This window comes from Syngnathoides biaculeatus, chromosome 10 (assembly GCF_019802595.1).
Source record: "Syngnathoides biaculeatus isolate LvHL_M chromosome 10, ASM1980259v1, whole genome shotgun sequence".
NCBI lineage: Eukaryota > Metazoa > Chordata > Actinopteri > Syngnathiformes > Syngnathidae > Syngnathoides > Syngnathoides biaculeatus.
Window position 1 is genome coordinate 14,749,443 of NC_084649.1, and position 21,345 is coordinate 14,770,787.

A 21,345-nucleotide genomic window follows, 5' to 3' on the forward strand; every position below is an offset into this window, starting at 1 on the left:
CAGATTATACCAGCGCTATTACCAGATAATTGCACCTGGGAAGTTATGAGTAAAACAGTACCTGATAATGAATGCGAAAATTGGAATTCTGTATATCCAATGACTTTTTTTGAAAAATGAAAAACATTGTTTTCTGATTCTCACCAGGTATTTCACTTGCGTCCATTTTTTGCTAGGAACCAGAAACAAATTGGGAAATTTATCAGCAATGATGTGTAAAATCAATCATTTTGGTGATTGAGAATTCATTGAAGCCATTGTCACAAAGTGACATCTAGTCGTGGTAAAGAGATAACGGGCTTTTTAATAAATTGCCCAAGAATGTAATATTATTGTACTTTATTCATCCTATTAAATTTCATTTGAACAATGGCATAGAAGAGAGGAGCTGAATGCCAAGGATAAAACAATCCAACATCTGCGCATTGGTGTTCCCGTGGTGTTCCGACTGTAAATTGGCTGACCAAGTGGCAACTGGATTTGAATCTCTGGTGTGCAACCAACAAGAATGTGGAGAGAATAAGCTACATCCACCACAATGTCAAAATTGGGAAATTGGACTCAAAAGTGTTTTTTGAGGCTGTGCATGAACAACTTGGAGCCACTTAATGCCATTTCAAAACCAAATAGCCATGGACATGCGCTTGGTTGAAAAAGGTGGTGTCTGCGCTCTCTTTGGGGAGCGATCCATCTTCATCCTGAACCGTATGGCTGCTGATGGTGGTCTGACCGAGGCTATAAAAGGCCTTAGGGTCCTTGACAGTAAGGTGAATGAGGACTCTGGTGTTGACACCACCATGTAGGACAAATGGATGAGTGTGTTCGGCAAATACAAAGGACTCGTCTCATCTATTTTAATTCTATTGCGAGTTTCGCAGCTATTTTGACTTTGTGTGGTTGTTGCTGTATTCTCTGTCTGCGATGTTCCCTAAACTGAATTGAAGATTTTGGTCTATGTATTTGACATTTTCATATTGTAACAACACTTGCACTAGAGCAACAAGACGTATCGGCTCGTTCTTTGACGTGAGTCAAATCGGAGTTTAATCGTGTAAAAAGCGTGACGTGTGGAGAAACTGAGAAAGTTGCTGGCACAGCGTGTCTGTGTGGAGTGGCGAGGAGGCAACGACATCACAGCTATGGCCGGACCAGCAGCTCCTACTTTGCGCCTCTCAGCCACCGTAGACTAAGAACGCCCTCCTCGCCCCAAAGAGCCTCCCTTTGCAGCCGCGCTCTGGACACCGGCACAGTCGCTTTACACCATGGCCGAGGGAGGCGGACCGGACTCGTGCTGCTCGGCGGACCTCAACTCCGATATTCCAGCCACATCCACCGAAAACCAAAAACAGATTATCGGCTCACTCCTGAAGACCACGTTAAGAAAGGGCGACGAATGGTGAGAAGAAGACAGGGGCCGACTTGGCTAAGATAGCCATCCGCTTAGCTTCAAACCGGAAACGCTAACATGCTACATAGGGAAGCTAAGGCTGCTTAACAGTTACTACTATAAAAAAAAAATGTTCGGCAGTTTTGTCATGCAAATGTTTGACGTTTTATCTCTCTTGCTGCTAGGTAGCCCATCTCTTAAGTTTTCCTCATTGTTGTTCAGCGTTGAGTCACTCACACTGACGCTTTTGTCACCAAATAGCTCAATAACACGATGGCTACTACTGTACAGTGTTTAAGTGAAATATTTACATTTGCATTCCACGAGTTTTTGTTTTCGGCTGATGCGGTGGATCATGAGCTCCCGGAACGGGCCCTGTTATCCGAATTCTGGGTTCAACCACCAGCCGGTTGTTCAGTTAGCCGAGAAGACCCAGAACCGTGTTAGCTATTTGACAGGGGCATGAAGCACTGTCATTTCGTGTTGTCATGTGTAGTAGTGGGACAAGGTACAGTTAGAACTGCCCCACCCTTTATGTTGCCTTGTTAAAAAATTATAATCTAAGTATGCAGTTATTAGATGTGGCAGTTCGTTTTGTGTAAATTGAGTCCGCTGCATGTTATATGGTAACTTGTGTGGTTGTCCATCAAATAGATAGATGCACCAATATCACTTTTTTTCAGACTGGATGACTCCATGGCAATACGTCTTTTATTTTTTTTTTTTAAATCAAGCATTGTTCAAAAATTGAAGTGAATGTGAATGTTTTTAACCCTGCGATTGGCTGACCATCAGTTCAGGGTGTATCCTGGTTCTTGCCCGATCATAGCTGTGATAGTCTTCAGCAAGATCCGAGTGAGGATAAGCGGTTCAGGGAACGGACAGATGGTTATATTCATAAACTGAGTATATACATTAAAGTAGAGTTGGGACAATGTAGTCTGGTGCATGTAAACAAGAACACCACAAGCTATACAATAAAACAGCTGTAGTCATACTTTCACACTTTGCTTTATTGCACGTACTTTGTCACCTGTTCCTTGAAACTTGGTGACAGGAGCTCAGCTGCTTTCGCTGTAGCTGAGCAGCGTTGCGGAGAGCTCGTGAAACTCGCTCCTGGCCAGGTGGTAGCAAACTCCGTCGCAACCAAGGAGAGGAGCGTTTAGTTGACCAAAAGTGTTGGCATCTGTCACTTTAAAGCAAGGGTCTCAAAGTCAATTTACCTTCGGGCCGCTGGGGGCGGAGTGTGGCTGAGGCTGGGCCGCGGCCTCGGCGCACATGGATTTATGTGGAATTTCAATTAGAAATTAAAAACAATCCTATCTTCTCAATTATTTTTTTTTAAAACACAAAATAAGATGAAGAAGGATGCTGGTGTTTAGCTTAAAGCTTAAAAAAAAAAACCCTCTCCTTGGCAACGCTGCTGTAACTTTCTCATTGAAAGTTGTTTCCCTGCTTGCATTAGGCCTGTCGTGATTGGTCTGCTCCGCACACAACACTGTAAAAGTGCCATCCCTATAAAACTCGATGGCCGTACGACCATTATACTTTCATATTAAGGCGGGGGCCGCAAAATATCATCTCAGTCCATGGGCCGCATGTTTGAGACCCCTGCTTTAAAATATCTGTGTTTAGTATCTGGACATTTTTGTATGAATTTCTTTCGGCTCGTCCAGTACTTTACTGAGTTACGGTATCAGAACCGATACTAGTATTTGTTTCACTGCATCCCTTGGGCTCTAATATTTCAAATAAGTGGAAACGTGGGATCTTTTACCTAGGCCTATTTTAATTGTCATTCTAGCTCATGGACTGCTGTCTTTGCATGTAATTTTTCTGAAGCATATTTTTACTTAAGCAGATTGAGAAAGGGGGAGATCACATGTGATTCGGCGAGAGAGGTAGAAGTCTGCATTTTAAGGCGTGTCCCAGTTGCATAATATTCAAGCCATATATTTCCTCTTCCTTCTTTCTTCCCCTTTGAGTCCTTGCTTTATATCTACATCAGATATGTGCCAGTATGTCTTCATTACAGAAGTCTCCCCCCGCCCCACAGGTATCTAGTGGACAGTCGCTGGTTCAAACAGTGGAAGAAACATGTAGGCTTCGACAACTGGGACACATACAATGTTGGAGAACGTAGCCTCTATCCAGGACCGATTGATAACTCGGGCCTGTTTGCCGGTAAAGCTATTATTTGGACATAGCTCCCTACAGTCTTTAGTTTAGAAATGTATAAAAGTTTCCATTATCATGTCTTTATTTTTGTCATTTTCACCCTCCTAAAGACCAGGACAAACAGGTCCTGAAAGAGCATCTTATAGATGAACTGGACTACGTCCTTGTACCCACGGAGGCGTGGAATAAGCTCGTCAGCTGGTACAGCTGCCTGGGTGTCCAAAGACCAATTGTCAGGAAGGTGAATCTATTTTTACGTGACTAGTTTTTCATTTTACTTTTTCTTCCTTTTACTTTCACTTATTACTTTCACTTTCACTTATTAAAAGTTTCACTATTACTCAGCACAAGTGTTGTCTTCCCCCATCAGGTTGTTGAACATGGCATGTTTGTCAAAAACTGCAAGGTGGAGGTCTACCTGCTGGAGCTGAACCTCTGCGAGAATGATAACATGGACAATGTGGTCACTCGACACTTCAGTAAAGCTGACACTATCGGTGAGAAACTTCCCGAGGCGCCAACTGGCCTTTAATTGTCATCTGTAGATGGCGCCATTTCACCAAATGTTAATATTTCTGACCAGATACCATAGAGAAAGAGATGAGGGCACTATTCAGTATTCCACAAGAAAAGGAAACAAGGCTCTGGAACAAATACATGAGCAACACCTATGAGCAGCTGAACAAGCCTGACAGCACTGTACAGGATGCTGGCCTCTTCCAGGGCCAGGTAATGTAAACCCATTTTTTTTATTCAGTTCAGCCACGTTCTGCATGCAGTGGTGCCTTGACCTATGAGTTTATTTCATTCCATCACCACGTTCTGTGACCGCTTGTACCACAGATCAGCATTTCCAACTGCAATGGATGCAAGTCTTATCTTCTCCGGCCCCACAAAAGACACTGACAAAACATTCAGTCATGCTTCTTAATAATACCACAGTAGCAGTATTAGTATGAGCAAAGTACTAGTATTTTATTAATATGTATGATAAATGTAATTTAAAGAATGAAACCATGCTGATAATTAAATGTAATTGAAAGAATGAAACCATGCTTCAATGGAAATTGTCATTGTGCTCCATCTAGTGCGCGTGCCTTTGCCACAAGTGGCAAAGTATAATTCTTACATGCAAGATGACTCAGTAACTTGTAGTAAAAGTAGTTTTTCCACATTAAAGAATATATGTCAGTGAGTATTGTCATATTGTCCATCTACATGTGTTGCAGCACAGTTTGTGTCCAAATACAGTTGAAGCCAGACGTTTACATAAACTGTGCAAAAACACACTTTTTGTCTCACCATCTGAAGTCTAATCAGACGTTTCTTTACGAGTAATGGCTTAATTCTCGGTGAGTGACCTATCAGCCCATGTCAGTGCAGACTCGTTTCACTGTGGATAATGACACTTGCTTACCAGCTTCAACTAGGATCTTCACAAGGTGTTTTGCTTTTGTTGGGGCATGTGGGGTGTTGATTCGCACATTTTGGACCAAAACATGTTCAGCTCTGTAACATGGAGCCCGTCTTCTTCCTGAGCGGTGTGATGGCCGGGAATTCCCTTCATGTTTATGCTTGTCTAATTCTTTGACAAGGTGAATGTGGTGAACATTTTCCTCGCAACTAGTGATAAAGACAAAATTGGCTGAGCGGTGGCTCATTTCTTGGAAAACAAAGGCATTGGACAAAATGTGATGAGCCAGTTGGACACATCCAAGCTAAACAGTAGTCTGGGGATGGAGACGGATGTGAAACGGATGAGTCACCATTAAACAGACCGATACACTTGTTCAAGCACAATGACTGATGCACGACACAAAAGTTGCTATTCATTGCAACACATCTATTGTTCAGTCTTCTGGATGAAATTTAGAAAGAGCAACTTCATGTGCTCACATTTTAATGTTGATTTTGGAAAAACTCAAAAGGACTGAGGGCCACACTGAAAAGATAACGTGGCAAATTGTGAAGATTAAAAAGTGGTAAGGTTAAAGACTGTTGTTTAAAAAAAAAAAAAAAAGTACTCGGTGAACCGCTTTTAAAAAACTTCACATGGTTGACCAAGTAGTTCACTAGTTTTTAAACAAAATAAACCAACCACTACATGTAAAAGCTATGTGCTTAACGGTATATGTATTTCTAGCAGTCATTTATAATAGCATTAAGGCATTGGCCAAGATTGAGAACTGCTTGAAAATATGAGCTGGGTATGCTTGTCTGAACTAAAAATAGTTTTATACAAGTATTTAATCCCCAATAAAACATCATTGCAGCCAAAAAGTGTCATCATATTTGGCATTCATGCTGCAGTATGTGTCCGGATGAACCAAGGCTTAAAAATAAGTGAAAGTATGGCTCATAAGCAATGGTAATGTTTTTAAGAAAAACACCATTAATGTTGTATGTATAAAAATTTAAGTGGAGACCACTTGTATAGTCCCCCGGAAGTGCAAAACAATTTGACAAATTGTGAAACGCATTTACATTTCAGGAAACGAATGAACGAAAGCCAAAAACGATAATATTTTGGGAAACAAATTTACTAAATTCAAAACACATTTGCAAAAACAACACCTGCAAAGGGAACGTCCGATTTCACAACCTTCTTTGAGATCCCACGCCCTTTCTTGGCGAGAGCCGCCATGCTTCAACATGTTTGATTCCCACATCGCGATAAGCGAAGGCCACGCGACGTAATGTGTCCCCAACCCAGCTCCTTGACCTAACCATAATAAACCTTACTTTTTTTTTTTTAATACTATTTGGGATGGATATCCCTAATAATGTCTGTGAAAGGGGATGCTCCTTTTCCGAGTGTTTCGTCTTTTGCAAAAGTCCATCTATTCTCTGACCCAGTTATCCTCACAAGGGTCACGGAAGTGCTGGAGCCTAACCCACCTATAATCGGACAGGAGGCAGGGTACACCCTAGACTGGTTGCCAGCCAATCACAGTCTTTTGCAAAAGTGTATAGGCTTCTGTTAATTTGTTTCCTGAAATGTACCGATAAGTGTTTTGGCTTCGTTTAATTAGTTTCCTGAAATGTAAATGTGTTTCACAATTTATCATGTTTTGCACTTCCACTTTCCCCAGTGTTAGATTTAAAACAGCTTCTTTGTCCCCTCAGGTGCTTGTGATTGAGCGGAGGAATGAAGATGGCACGTGGCCCAGGCAAGCCTCTCATCCCAAGTCAGTAAATACTAATAGTTTTTTATTCTTTTTTACAAGTCTCTATTTGCTTTATTCTTTATGTATTCTTTAATCTGCTTCACTAGATCCAGTTCAACCTCATCTAGGACTTTTACCACCTCCCCAAAACTGTCGTCCAACTTGTCAGCCAGTATCTCCCCAACAGTCATCAATGGAAACAGCAGCTGTGGGGCCGGTTACATGCTCAACAACAGTTCCACGGCTGGCAGCAGGAATGAGTCTGTATCTGACGTAACACTCATTCAGCTAAAGTTTTTCATTGTATAGTTTAGGGGCCACATGGCAGGCTAAAAGTTGGTCTGCATCACAGTTCTGATTTCATTACTGTTTGGACTTCAAATCATGGCTCCAGCCTTCCTGTTTGAAATTTGCATAATATATTGATGCTAGAGTATTTTTTTTCCCCCAAGAAGTCCAGCCTCCTCGCTCATTCCAAAAATACGGGTGTTAGGTTAATTAAAGACCCAGAATTGGCCATAGATGCGAATGCAAGTCTGATCATTTTCCTTGCGATTCGCTGGAGATCATTTTAGGGCGTACCCCACCTCTTAATGTCAGCTGGGATAGACTCTACCCAGAAAATGGATGTCTGTATAGTGTACCTATGTGTGTTATAATATTACAGTTGGTGCTTTACTGAAAATGGAATTAACAGCAGTGTTTTTGTTAGTGTTTCTAACACGGTTTTAATTGTTTGGTTTTGTGCCCTGCTCAAAGAAACAAATACAGTGAAGATAAGTTTGGAGGAAAACGAATGATGACTTCCATCCTAAGAACACCATCCCTACTGTGAAGCATGGGGATGGTAGCATCATCCCTTGGGGGTGTTTTTCTGCACATGGGACAGGACGACTGCACTGTTTTAAGGAGAGGATGACCGCGGCCATGTGAGATTTTGGGGAATAACCTCTTTCCCTCAGTCAGTGCATTGAAGATGGGTCGTGGCTGGGTCTTTCAGCATGACAATGACCTGAAACACACAGGCAGAAAAACCAAGGAGTGGCTCCATAAGAAGCATATCAAGGTTCCGGTGTGGCCTTGCCAGTCTCCAGACCTAAACCCAATAGAAAATCTTTGGAGGGAGCTGAAACTCCGTGTTTCTCAGCAACAGCCCAGAAACCTGTCTGATCTAGAGAAGATCTGTGTGGAGGAGTGGGCCAAAATCCCTCTTGCAGGGTGTGCAAACCTGGTGAACAACTACAGGAAACGTTTGACCTCTGTAATTGCAAACAAAGGCCAAATATTAACATTGGTTTTCTCAGGTGTTCTAATACTTAAAATCATACATTGCGATTTTTGGATTTTTCTTTTTAGATTATCTCTCTCACAGTGGACATGGACCTACGATGAAAATTTCAGACCCCTCCATAATTTCTCAGTGGAGAATTTCCAATATAGCATGGTGTTCAAAAACACAAAACAATTACTGCATATCAAGGGAATGGGTGTTTGCAATGAAAAGCGTTGTTCTGATATTTGAATGTCTTAAATTCTTTTGCGTTGTTAATTCTTGAGAGTAATTTTAATTGCTCTTCCAACAGATTGGGGGGTTATAATTCCTACAGCTCCTCCTACAACTATAGAGAGTCCCAGTCCCAGCCTGGCTTGTGTGGTTTGAGTAATCTCGGCAACACATGCTTCATGAACTCTGCTCTACAGGTAAACGTAACTGATATTTATTTGTGTACTCTACATAGAGTCCACCTTGTATTATTATTATTTTTTTGTCTGTTCTATTCCCACAGTGCCTGAGCAACGCGTCACCGCTCACCGAATATTTTCTCAACGACCAGTATGAGGCGGAAATTAACCGAGGCAATCCGCTGGGAATGCGGGGCGAGATTGCGGAGGCCTACGCTGACCTAGTGAAGCAGATGTGGCTCAGCCACAGCAGTTCTGTTGCCCCACGCACCTTTAAAGTATGCCCTTTAAGACAACTGTTCTATCGTCAGAGAGAGGATCTAAAATCCACATTTTTATTTGCAGACCCAGGTTGGGCGCTTTGCTCCCCAGTTTTCAGGCTATCAGCAGCAGGATTCCCAAGAGCTATTGGCCTTTTTGCTTGACGGGCTTCATGAAGATCTGAACCGAGTAAAGAAGAAGCCTTATCTGGCCCAAAGGGATGCTGAGGGCCGTCCCGATGAGGTACAGAAATTAAGCCTTGAATTGTTTTTGCTAATAAAATGAAAAATACCACTGTGTTGACACCTGTAAATCAGTCATCAAGCACTTGTTGTTTTGAATCACACATTCGGTCCTGGTTCACTGGGTTCACCCTGGCCCAGAAGTTGCTCAGTAAAAAAAAATAAGGGATAATAGGTTAAATTCGTTACTGGTGGCTTCAGTCACAAAAATAAAAAAAATATTCATTTACCTTTGGTGTTGGGTGACTATGCGAAGAGAACGGTGATTGACAAAGCAAAAGGCATCGTGGGGGATGGAGGAGGAGGCAAGCTTTGACAGCCGAGAGAAAACACATATGACAACTTAATTCAACTTGAGTTTCTTGGGGTCCTAGGTGAAGAAAGATTAATAAACTTGGAAAAAACACAAAAAAGTTGTATTTTCCCAGTGTGCATTAGCTTGTGACAATGCCAGCATGATTCGGTCACAGTCGAGTGTCCAAGAGAGCAGCTGTATCGTACCACACAAACCAAGATACAGGAAGTACATCATTGGTAAAGATTGAGGTCCTTCAAAGGCATGGGATGCCAGGAAGATGCTACGTGATAGCCAATATGGGAGCAGCTCTATCACGCCATACAAACTTAAGATACAGGAAGTACATCATGGGTAAAAATTGACATGCCTCCTAGCCGATGGAGTACCAGGAAGATGCTACGTGACAGCCGACAAGAGAGCAGCACCGCCGCACTTGCCACGATACAGGAAGTGCATCATGGCTAAAGATTGCCATACCTCCTAGCTAATGGGATGCCAGGAAAATACTCTGGCAATAGCGAATGGCAGAGCAAGATGTTTACGTTTGGTGGAATTTGGGGAATCCAACGCCTATTTTTTTCCTTTCGTACCCTGAATTTCCTCCGTAACTAGATACAATATTTTTCCGAGGGGGCGTTTTGTAACTTGAATTTTTCGTTACGAGAGATGTTCTTAATTTGAGGTACCACTGTACTTCTTCAAATCATTCATTTATGGGTGAGTTTTAACTCCCCAAATAAAAGTTTTTCTCAACTTCACTCCAGATTGTCGCCATAGAAGCCTGGAAAAACCATCGCTTACGGAATGACTCTGTCATCGTCGACATCTTTCATGGCCTCTTCAAATCCACTCTGGTGTGTCCAGAGTGCTCCAAGGTGTCCGTGACCTTTGACCCCTTCTGCTACCTCACTCTGCCCCTGCCCATGAAGATCGACCGAAACATGGAGGTTGTGCTTGTGCGATCCGACCCGCAGTCTAGACCCACAAAGGTAAGCTGTTTTACAGAACTAAAAGGCTTCTCACATGTTCGCGAAAATTCTTTTTGTTGATGGGAATAGTTTAATTTTTGAGGAAACTAACACATATAATGTATATACTAAATTGAATAGTACACTTGCTATAAAATAAGAAGTATGAAAAGCCATCAATTCATCTTTGATACCGCTTGTCCTTGTAGGGTCAGCCAATCTTAGCTGGCTTTGGGTGAAAGCCAGGCAGCCAATCCCAGGACACATATAGATATAATCGTTTTGTCTCAAATTCAAACCTATTGGTTAATTTAGGGTCTTTGATGAACCTAATGTTCTTGTTTTTTTGGAATGTGGGAGGAATCAGGGGTACCGTGAGAAAACCCACATCTGCACACATAGACCATGCAACTACCACACAAAAAGGTTGGAGCTGATATTGGAATGCCAAACCTTAGAACTCTGAGGCAGAAGTGCTCACCACGAGTCTTCCGTACTCCCTAAGAATGAATTATTTTTTTAATAGAGTACTTTTTGAAAACAAATTCAAAATAATAATTTCAAGTATGTGGAGTAGTGTAAGAAAGTCCTAAAAAATGCTCATATGATCTTAAAGAATGCATGTTTGTTAGTTCAGTGCTTAATGTTGTATTTCAATTTCTGTTCCTGTGACAGTATCGGGTCGTGGTTCACAAAATGGGCACGGTGATGGAGTTGTGCAGCGCTTTGTCCAGACTCTGTGGAATTCCTCCAGAAAATGTTAGATGTTACACTTTACTCAGAAAATCAAGTGGGCTCGACACTATTAGATTCATTCTTTTATTTTCAAATGTAAACAGAAACTCTGTCTGCTAACGTGCTGCATGTCTTTTTTAGATGGTGGTTGCCGATGTTTATAATCATAGGTTCCATAAAATTTATAGAAGGGACGATGGCCTCAACCAAATTGTGGATAAAGATGACATCTTTGTGTAAGTCTTTTGCTTGATCAGACAATTCTTGCGTGTTGACATTATGCTTGACATCATGCAAATGCATTTGTCCACTGCAGGTATGAGGTCCAGGAGGAAGATAGCGAGACCATGAACCTGCCAGTCTATTTTAGGGAGCGACATTCAAAACACGCTGGAATCTCCTCCAGCACTATGCTGTTTGGCCAGCCTTTACTCATCACTGTGCCTCGGCAAAACCTCATAGCAGATGTTCTTTATGATAAGATCCTTCAGAGGATTGGGTAAGAGGCCACGGATGATCAGAAATGGTGGCCTGGGTGTGTCCGTCGCTCAACGCATATGGTCTTATCTCCGGTTGCAGGCGCTATGTAAGACTCCCGCAGAGTATTGGCAGCGAAAGCAGAGCCTCGGCTTCTGCCACCTTTGCGAGCTACAGTCAAGTTCCTGAATGTTGCACTTCATCCTGTGCCAACGCCAGTCTTGGTGGCTGCAGCAGTCCCCTGTCAGAGGGGGCCTCCTGCAGTGCCATCTCCAGTAATGGCAGCAACCACTCGGGGACTTGCATTGAAACCAACGGCGTGTATGATGGTCAGTGGCTAACTTGTCACCTTGTGGCAATCATGACTGCGTGGTTGAATATTTCTTAGGCTATGGGGAAAATGAATGGAATCATGGATCCATTAAAATATTTTTTTAAATGCTATTAATCACCATTTTTACCATTATTTTTAAAAAGCAGGTAGATAACTTTTTACCCCACAAAAAAATACATTTATTGCTGAAATCTTTTTTACAGTTCACTTAAATACCTCAAAGTAAAAGAAAAGGGATGCAGTCTTTCTGCTGTTCCTTTTTTTATTTTACCACAGATTTCTCCGTCATCCAGGTTAGAGTAATCAGAAAAAGTTTTTAAAAAGTCATGGTAACTGGACTCTATATGTATTTCAACCATCAAGGCAGATTCAGCCAACTTTATTGATCCTGGTGCAGGCTGTCAATTTGCAGCTTCCAGGTCCAAATGCGCATTCGTCATCAACAAATATGTAAAACAGTGTCATAAAAGACATGGTAAATAGTTTGAGATTGGTTGCAATAAAAAAGAAATGAATGCATATATAAGTGATAGGCGGCATGGTGGGGCAGCTGTGGAACGTTGGCCTCACAGTTCTGTGGACAGGGGTTCAAATCCTAACCCTTGTGTGGAGTTTGCATGTTGCCTGTGTGGGTTTTCTCAAGGGCCTCCGCTATCCTTCCATATCCCAAAAACATGCAACATTAATTAGACGCGCTAAAATGCCCATAGGTGTGATTGTGAGTACGACTGTTGTCTGTCTCTATGTGCCCTGTGATTGGCTAGCAACCAGTTGAGGGTATACCCTGCCTCCTGCCCGATGCCAGCTGGGATTGGCTCCAGCCCTCCCGTGACCGTCGTGAGGATAAGGAACTCCAAAAATGGATGGATGAATGGATATAAATGATATGATAGCCAATGCAACAATAAAACCTTATCATACAGAAAGTAATTTGTTTAGAGTGTTGTTATTGTTGCACAGCCTTATAAGAGAAGCAATAAAACACTGAGAATATGTTTGTACTTTAACACCAGCCGGAAGGCACAATCATAGATTCTGGGATAAGAACAAGCTTTTTGCTTGATCATTTTTGTGGCATTTTCATCCTCCTGTTCCTCCGAATCAGAGCCCACATCTCTGTGCTTGACACCTGTTATCTCGGAGCACACTAGGCAGGTTTTATTTTCGACTGACAACCCACATGAAAGTTCAGTTGCCTCGATTCAATTGTTTGTTACACTTTAAACCTATTGTAGATTATTCCAGCGATTAATCATTTTTTTCAATTTATTTTATGTACTATTTGTTTTTAATTACATTTATACATTATATATTTTATTTGTATATCTTATTTTGTCTTTATTTGCTATTTATGTATGCATATATTTTTTAGAATTTTATGCATATACATATGCATTTATTATTTTGTGGGTGGCGATCGCTCAAAGAAACCTCACATCAAACACAGATGACGCAGCTACTGGTTCTTGTTGACAAATGTAAGCATGTCAAAATGATCGCAATCTTGTGACACCCACTCCAGCGTGAGCACTGGTGAGATGTTGTGTTAAATGATTTAGACTAGATTTGAATCCAGGTTCTTAAAAATGTGATGTGCTAACTACTCACCATTGTGATGCCTGTTTTTTTTTTTTAATGTTGTCCTTAATGAGAGCCTTTTTAAAATTGTTTCCAGGGGAGGAGGAAGAGGAGGCTATGGACCACCAGGTGACTCCAGAGCCACAGAATGGCCAGTCCGAAGAGGAGGAAGATGAGACGTCTGATTTGGAAAACGGGACTAAAGAGGATGAAACCAAGGCCACCTCCCTACAGGGCAAGCTCTTTGCCTTCAGCGTTGTGAACTCTTATGGAACAGCCAACATCAGTCCTCTGCCTTGTGACGGAAACGTGCTCAAACTTCATCGTCGGTTATTTTTCTAAATAATTGCAGTCTTATTTTTTGTTTTTGTGTTTAAATAGCAACTTGTTGTGATTTGACTTTATCTGTGCAGCACACTCCACTGTGGCTATTGACTGGGACTCTGACTCCAAGATGATGTGCTATGATGAACAGGAAGCAGAGGTTAGAGGAGTTTTTGTCGTTTTTTTTTGTGTGTGTATTTTACCAATGTGTCAAATTTCTTCTTCAGGCATATGAGAAGCATGAGAGCATGCTCCAGCCCCAGAAAAAGAAAGCCACTGTGGCTCTGAGAGAGTGCATTGAGCTCTTCACAACCATGGAGACGCTTGGAGCTCATGATCCATGGTAACGCACTGCTGTAAGATAATTGTATCCCTCCCGCATTTCTATTAACATTGCATATTTCCACTTGTTTTGCTTTCAGGTATTGTCCCACGTGCAAAAAACACCAGCAAGCCACTAAAAAGTTTGACCTGTGGTCATTGCCTCATATTCTGGTTGTTCACCTGAAGCGCTTTTCTTACAACAGATGCTGGAGGGACAAACTGGACACGGTGGTAGATTTTCCTATCAGGTAGGCACGTGGAGTCAATGTGGATGTGATTTGTGATACTAGGAAATACTCAAGTATTACGTCAGGTCCACCACTAGATGGCTCTAAACCCAAACGAACATTGTTATTGGAATAAGGAAGTAATAGTACTTTTCAGAAATGACACCAACCCTCCCTGAAAAACAATGGGCCCTTGTGTTTCTGTCAGCAGCTCTGTGTGTCATCTGAAGCAAAGTTTCAAAATGTGCATGAATTACAATTATTTAAAAAAAAAAAAAAAAAAAAGAGAAAATGCTGCTCATTTCCTCTTTTGACCTCAGAGGAGGAACTACACACTGAAAACATTCAAATCCTGCTCTGAAATGCTTACTACAGAGAGATGTAGTGTCCTGACATTTCACTGTCAACGCTGAATAACAATGTTCTTGTCATGTCTGTTTTTTTTTTACCCCAGAGATCTAAACATGTCAGAGTTTTTATGTGACCCTAAGGCCGGGCCACATACGTATGACCTTGTTGCGGTGTCCAACCATTATGGAGGAATGGGAGGAGGTCATTGTAAGTCATGCCATTCATTTTCATGTTATTTCGCAATCATCTTTCCACAGTATGGTGCCGACCTGGCTAGCTATGACCAAAACCACAGCTTTTTGCTCCTTGGTTGAGTTTATTTTTCATTGTCCCAAGTAAACACAATAGGGCCTAGTGACGCTTTTCCATTGTGAGTCCCTTCTCCCCCTCCAGGAGGAGCAGCAGCTTTAGCACTTTTGTTTGTGTGGGTGGTTATCCGACCCAGTTGCGTCATGCACTTAGATAGCTAGGTATGCTTATACCTAGAAAATTGATCTTCCTTTTGGATAATCTTCTACCATGACTGCTTTAGAGCGTTTCGTTGTTGGGTGTGAGTGTGCGCATGTCGTGAAGAGACAGGTGGAAGAGTGAGGGGAAAAAATAGTGCGGTGCGACATGACAGACAGCATGTGGACCAGGGCTTTGTGTGGGTGTGGCTGCTTTGGAACGCCTTGTCAGCCATGAGTGCACACTTGTATGGGCAAAAAGGCAGGATCTTTGCACTGGTGTGGCCGCTTTGGAGTGCCTTTTTGTCACAGTGTGAAAAAGTCCTGCAATAAACCGGAGGGCTACTATTGCAGCTCAAACATGGAGCTACTACATGTACAGTATATATGTCACTGTGATTTGATGGGCGCGTATGCGCCCGCGCGCCATTGCACTTGCATATCTACACAGTCGAGCACGAAAAATCACGTGTGTAAAATTTCGCTTATTTTGTGTAGTCTTGACCAATGTTCCCTCTAAGTGAACCGCAGCCTGATGTCTTTTTTTTTTTTTTTTTTTTTTTTACACAGCACAGTCTTCCTAGTTTACCTGACACCGCCCCCCTCCGTTCTTAAAGGGGTACACTCATAATTACAAACAGAACACACACCCGCAACTTTATATCTGCGGCCATGACTGGTGGACTACACCCGAAACTTTGTATCTGCAGGCACGACTGACCACACCCGTACATTTTTCAAATGCGGCTGTGGTGTATACATACCAAGGAAAATAAGTATTTGAACACCCTGGGATTTTGCAATTTCAGACCCTTCCATGATTTCAAAGTTGGACAACTAACAAAATCGCAGTATGTTCAAAGACTTATTTTCCTCACTGTATGTGGGCATAAGAAAAATAGACAAAGTAGCAAGTGGGGGGTGCATTAAGCATACATGCCCACACGACGTTGACATTTCCCACAATTTTTAAGTTCTATTTATAGGATAGGTGATTTTTGTAATTTATTTGGAAGGGTTTTTAACACTGGTGTGTCGTATTGAGATTTAATTTATCTTCGCTTTACAGGGAGAATAAATTTATCTTCACTCTACAGGGACTTTAAGGTGACTTAAACACTTGCGTAAATATTTTTAAACGATTTTCCTCACTGAATTGTCAAAGTATAGCCTATCCACATGAAAATACATTCTGGTTGTCAATTGCATGGCAAAGTAACAAATGTTGACATATTCCCCAACAACAAGGTTATTTTAGCTACTTAGAAGTTTTAAGAAAGTAATTTTGGGAAAAAAAGCACATCACCAATGCTAACTTAAGGAAAAGAGATGTGGATTATAACCATTCCTTCTGCGAAAATGATAGGCTTCAGCTAATTTCGCTGCCAACCTGCCAATCAACGTGTTTTCTGCTGTTTGTTGCTGTTGCTTGTGTGTTATTTGCTCGTGAAAAGAGTGCTTGTTTACTCTCAGATGACTCTTGCCTCTTTCTGACAGACACTGCCTACGGCAAGAATAAGGTGGACGGAAAGTGGTATTATTTTGACGACAGCAGTGTGTCGTCCTCCTCGGAGGACCAGATTGTGGTAAGCTCGAATACAGTGCAAAGACATGAATAGCTTCTGTCTGCATCTGATGCTCTCCAGCCTCGGTGTCAAGTGACCCCGTTTTTTGTAACCCTACCCTTGCCGTTCCCTCGCAGACTAAAGAGGCCTACGTGCTGTTCTATCAGCGCAGGGAAGAGGAAGACCTCACCAAAACGCAGCCCTCCGCCTCGCTTGGAGGAGACCCCGACGCTGCTGACGACCACATGGAATTAAACTGAATTTATGATGGCAAGCAGACACACGGGCGCTTGCTTTCTTGATAAAGACTATCAAAGTTATCCCCACCATAACAATACCCACTTTGATTTATTTCTACATTGTCAGCCGACATGGAAGAACAATAAGTAAAGGTAGTTAATTAAGAGGAGAAACTTGGTTGCTCTGGATGAACAAAAGCTTGTCGCTCACCATAAAGCAGTAAGAATATCTTCTAAAAGCCAAATACAAAGCTGGTCTCAACCAAAGTGTACCGAGGTATGTATGAAAGTCAATTTTTGATGAGCGTGCAGTGAGATTCAACTCCCAATTTTTATGGATATTAAGCCAAAACAAGCCGCTTGTCCGCCCGCCCGCCCACACACACACACACACATTCAATTATAGTTGTGATCGTGCTCCAAAAAGCGGCCTTTAGTATGCAGCTACTGACTTATAAGGAACCACTTTGACTTCTGTGTGAATACATCTACCTGCTTCTGGTGCACGAGCCTGGGCATACGTGATCCATTCACAGAACTGTTTTTGCAAATGGCTTGTGATAAAACATGTACATGAATGAATGCAGCTCTGCAATGAAATGGCTACATTGACGGACATTTTAAAAAGCACACAGAGTTAGGAGACATAAAATAGTGCTTTATTCAAGATAATTGATCCACCAGGCCAGTCTGCTTATTTTCAGAAGGAAGCAAGGCTAGCAGCATCCAGTCAATGATTTTACTCCACTGTCCTAGACTGAATAGATATCCGTTTTAGCCAACTCGTCTCTATAATAAACAATTTCATTAAGTACAGCTAGTGGATGTTGGATTGAGCTGCTGATTATAAAGCACTGAAGGTTTTAGTAGTGGTGGTTAAATAACTGGTGGGCGTCACGTAAAGGTCTTGTGCTGGGCAAACACCACCGTTATCCGTATGCCACTGACATGTCATATATATGTAATCTTAATTTAGCAGTTAAAATAGTGATTTTTTTTGGGTCACCAAATCCAAAAGGATCCAGCATAGCAGCAGAAATGTAAATAATCCCATTATTTTAAATAGGTGTAAACATTCTTCTCATATTTATCATGCTGATATCTACAGAATTTGTTTTTAAATGGAAACAATTTGAAGTCAAAGTACAATAAAGACTGGATGCCTCAATGATAATGTATTTTTTTTTTAAATGTGTTCCCAAAAATTTACATCCAAAAGTGGCAGCTCAGTGAGCATAAGGATTAAGTCCAAAAGTGTTATGCCTTTTTTTTTTTTTAATCTTTTTTTTTTGTCATACCACCACAGAAATAATACAATGAGCTGTAAACTGTAATAACTGAACCATAAACAGCAACATAGCAAAGGGTTGAACTGCTCACTCAGTGCAAAATGAACAGTGTGATTATCAACTACATTGTTTACAAGCAGATATTTAAGGTGAATGACATTGGTCTGAATACACCTCAATATTCCAGTGGGCTTAACTATAGTGCTCGTGGGTCACAATTATTTGAAACTGGTGAGTTAAGATGTGGCGGCACGGTGGATCAGCTGGTAAAGGGTTGGCCTCACAGTTCTGAGGACCTGGGTTCAATCCCGACCCACCTGTGTGGAGTTTGCCCGTGCCTGGGTGGGTTTTCTCCGGGCACGCCAGTTTCCTCCCAGATCCCAAAAACATGCAACATTAATTGGAAACTAAATTGCCCTGAGGTGTGATTGTGAGCGCGACAGTTGTCTGTCACCATGTGCCCTGCAATTGGTTGGCGACCAGTTCAGGGTGTCCCCCGCCTCCTGCCCATTGACAGCTGGAATAGGCCCCAACACTCCCTGTGACCCTTGTAAGGATAAGCGGCAAAGAAAATGGATGGATGTAGTTGAGATGTACTGTATATGTAAAATCTAATATGACAGTCATTTTATTAAAAAGAAAAATTAGCCATTATCTGACTGGGGAAAAATATGAATCCAAATAGCTGCATTTTTAATCAGTTTTAGGAAAAAACTGCAAGAAAAAATTACAGATCTATTAAGAGGATACTGTACATGGTTGGCCACTGAGTGGGCCAACGAATGGAAGTCAAGAATGTTCAAAAGTTAATTATAATACTATGTTCAGTTAGTGATAGATTTCATGACAGACCGTGGTTACTTTATATTATTTGTATTGGGAATATTTGTTTTGAGATTTAAATTTGGAAGTCAGCTGGCGTTCCAAAAGATTTTGTTCAACTGTGGTGATTCACTGTCCCCTCATACAAACAACATTATGTGGTTGATGTTTCATGGGTTGTGAAATATTGTCGCAAACAGAGTTTCACTTTAAGATGGTGCAATCTACAATTGTAGGGGTATCTTAAATGGACTAAAAAGGAACTGCAAATGACTGTATGAGCTGATCTTAATTTTAGGAGTTAGACAAGGCCATGAAGGAAGAAGCATTTATTTGTTCTTTTGAACCACAGCTGTGCTTTACATGCGTTTAATGTCGCTGAAGAGTTCCGTTTCTTTACAGTCCATCGGTTAACCTCCTCACAATTGGCTTGGTTTCAGAGGTCGCCTTCATCAAGTAAAAAAGCAGAAAACAGCATACATCTCGACAAAAACCCACAGGTGGTCTTGACAATTTCAGGCGCTTTCCTTTCATTAGTTTGCCTGGCTCAGGAGCTTCTTGATGTCGCCGTCGATGTCACTCGTGAGGAACCTGCGGCTGTAGCGCTTGAAGGGCACGCCGTCCGAGCCGATGAGGAACTTCTCAAAGTTCCAGGACACGTCGTTCCTGCACACAGGGCTCCAGATGATGCACTTGGGGTCACCCATCAGGGAGGTGGGGTCGTCGCTGGGGAACGGGAGACTCTCCCGCAGGAATACAAACAGCGGGTGGGCGTCCTTCCCATTCACCTCCACCTTCTCCAGAAGCTGGAACTTGGGCTCAAAGCCATTCCCAGGTCGGACATACTTCAATGCCGGGAGGATTTCCTCATTCTTGCTGTTCTCCTGCAAAAAAGCAAACAAAAACAAAACGATCACACTGGCACGTTAAGAGGCCAAGATCATCAATATCCACAGACAGTGTATACTTTTTGCGAGATTTTCTGAGCTTCTGTTTGTATATTGTGATGGGAAAAACTTTTTATTCAAATAGGCAACAACAAAAATCTGGTTGGGCAACTTCCTGGGAAGAGAGTGTCGAGCTTCCTCTTATTTGACTAACGGCAAATACCAAACAAGCAATGACTTAGCAACAGTTTGACTGGTCTTGGCAGTTTAAGCATTAACTACTAAATAACAATGGCTGGTTTGTTTGGTAAGCAAACATTATAAACCGTCATGCAATTTCTTCATTCCAACATGTTAGCATTGACTCCTAACAGGAAGAGAGGTGATGTGGGAAATTATCCAATTTCAATTCATTTGCGTAAAAATGATTTAATTACAGATAGTTCATTCCTATCTTTGCCAACGACCGTGATCTATGCAAAACAACTGAACGCTCTTCCATCTGACTGCAGAAGGCACAACTAACCTATTTACCCACAAATGACCATTTACACAACAGGATAAGCCATGGCTTTCTATAAGTATTTCCGTTTTGAATTCACTGGAAGAGGCCCAGATTTCTTTTGGAATATTTTCTTTTTTTTTTTTTTTTTCAGACATTTTGCTCGGTGGTGTGCCATGAGCCTTGCAAAAAAAATTCAAAAACATTTCTCAATGTCTATAGAACTTTAAAATTTCTATAAAAATTCGAGAGAAAATCACAGGCAAGGTTCTATAGAACAAGTTGTTTTGTATATATTCTATAAAATTTCTATTGAATTTTTTTCGCAGGGAGATTTTTTTCATTGGAGGTTGGGGAACACTGCAGTAATCCACTCTATTGTCTAATTTTTAAGGGGTATTTTAGTTAATACAGCATAGATTTTTTTCAGTTCCTTGTGGGGAGACTTATGCAGATGTATATATTTTATTTCAAAATCTTACATTGTCGAGTAATGACTTTTTCGCCTTTGACTGTTGAGGCACGGTAGCCAAGCCTTTATAACCAGACAAACCTGAAATTCTGCAAATTCGCTTTTAAAATCAGAATAATACCAACCAATTGAGTAACGGAAAATGTCAGATGACCTTTAAATGTATGATGTATGCACTAACAATTACTTAGAAAATCGGCGTTGTGTATGTAATTAGATACGTTAGTATTAGTAACGCAAATGTGGGGGGAAAACAAGTACTAAATACTACGACGACATTAAAAAAAAGATAGAAAAAGTAGAGACTTTAGGTTTATTTTGCTTACCTGGTGGCCGAACTGATTGCAGGGCACACCCAGGATAACGAGCCCCTTGGCGCTGTAACGCTCGTGGAGCTCGTTCATCTGGGTGTAATCCCTGGTGGTCGTCCCTCAGAGAGACGCGACGTTCTCAATGAGGACCACTTTGCCCCGCAGCGAGGAGAAATTGAAAGGTTCCCCCGTTACCAGCTTGGCGGTAAGCTCGTAGAATCGCTTTGCCATTGTTGAGCTCAGACGAGTATCGCTTCTGGCGAAAAAGTGTCCACTCT

At 41.6% G+C, this 21,345-nt stretch overlaps 2 protein-coding genes across 2 annotated transcripts; one reads left to right on the forward strand and one right to left on the reverse strand.

Moving 5' to 3' along the window:
• Positions 1-840: 840 nt before the first annotated feature.
• Positions 841-19,014, forward strand: usp4 (ubiquitin specific peptidase 4 (proto-oncogene)). Its single transcript, XM_061833938.1, has 22 exons — positions 841-1,396; positions 3,444-3,571; positions 3,676-3,806; positions 3,936-4,062; positions 4,149-4,294; positions 6,692-6,753; positions 6,840-6,992; positions 8,316-8,433; positions 8,520-8,693; positions 8,761-8,919; positions 9,981-10,205; positions 10,860-10,943; positions 11,061-11,155; positions 11,236-11,418; positions 11,499-11,725; positions 13,406-13,633; positions 13,722-13,792; positions 13,860-13,975; positions 14,055-14,204; positions 14,638-14,741; positions 16,478-16,566; positions 16,683-19,014. Exons 1-22 carry the CDS (start codon positions 1,263-1,265, stop codon positions 16,803-16,805), a joined length of 3,027 nt encoding a protein of 1,008 aa, XP_061689922.1. The 5' UTR covers positions 841-1,262; the 3' UTR covers positions 16,806-19,014.
• Positions 19,015-19,209: 195 nt separating this feature from the next.
• Positions 19,210-21,325, reverse strand: gpx1b (glutathione peroxidase 1b). The gene is made up of 2 exons (XM_061833940.1): positions 21,083-21,325; positions 19,210-19,779 (listed from the first exon to the last, which is right to left on the reverse strand). Exons 1-2 carry the CDS (start codon positions 21,296-21,298, stop codon positions 19,429-19,431), a joined length of 567 nt encoding a protein of 188 aa, XP_061689924.1. The 5' UTR covers positions 21,299-21,325; the 3' UTR covers positions 19,210-19,428.
• Between the last annotated feature and the right edge of the window lie 20 nt (positions 21,326-21,345).

Excerpts from the sequence above, each read along its gene's own strand:
- usp4 (XM_061833938.1), top strand. The coding sequence starts at position 1,263 with ATGGCCGAGGGAGGCGGACCGGACTCGTGCTGCTCGGCGGACCTCAAC. Across the intron at positions 10,206-10,859 it reads CGCAGTCTAGACCCACAAAG|TATCGGGTCGTGGTTCACAA; the intron begins GTAAGCTGTTTT and ends TTCCTGTGACAG. Across the intron at positions 11,726-13,405 it reads AACCAACGGCGTGTATGATG|GGGAGGAGGAAGAGGAGGCT; the intron begins GTCAGTGGCTAA and ends AATTGTTTCCAG.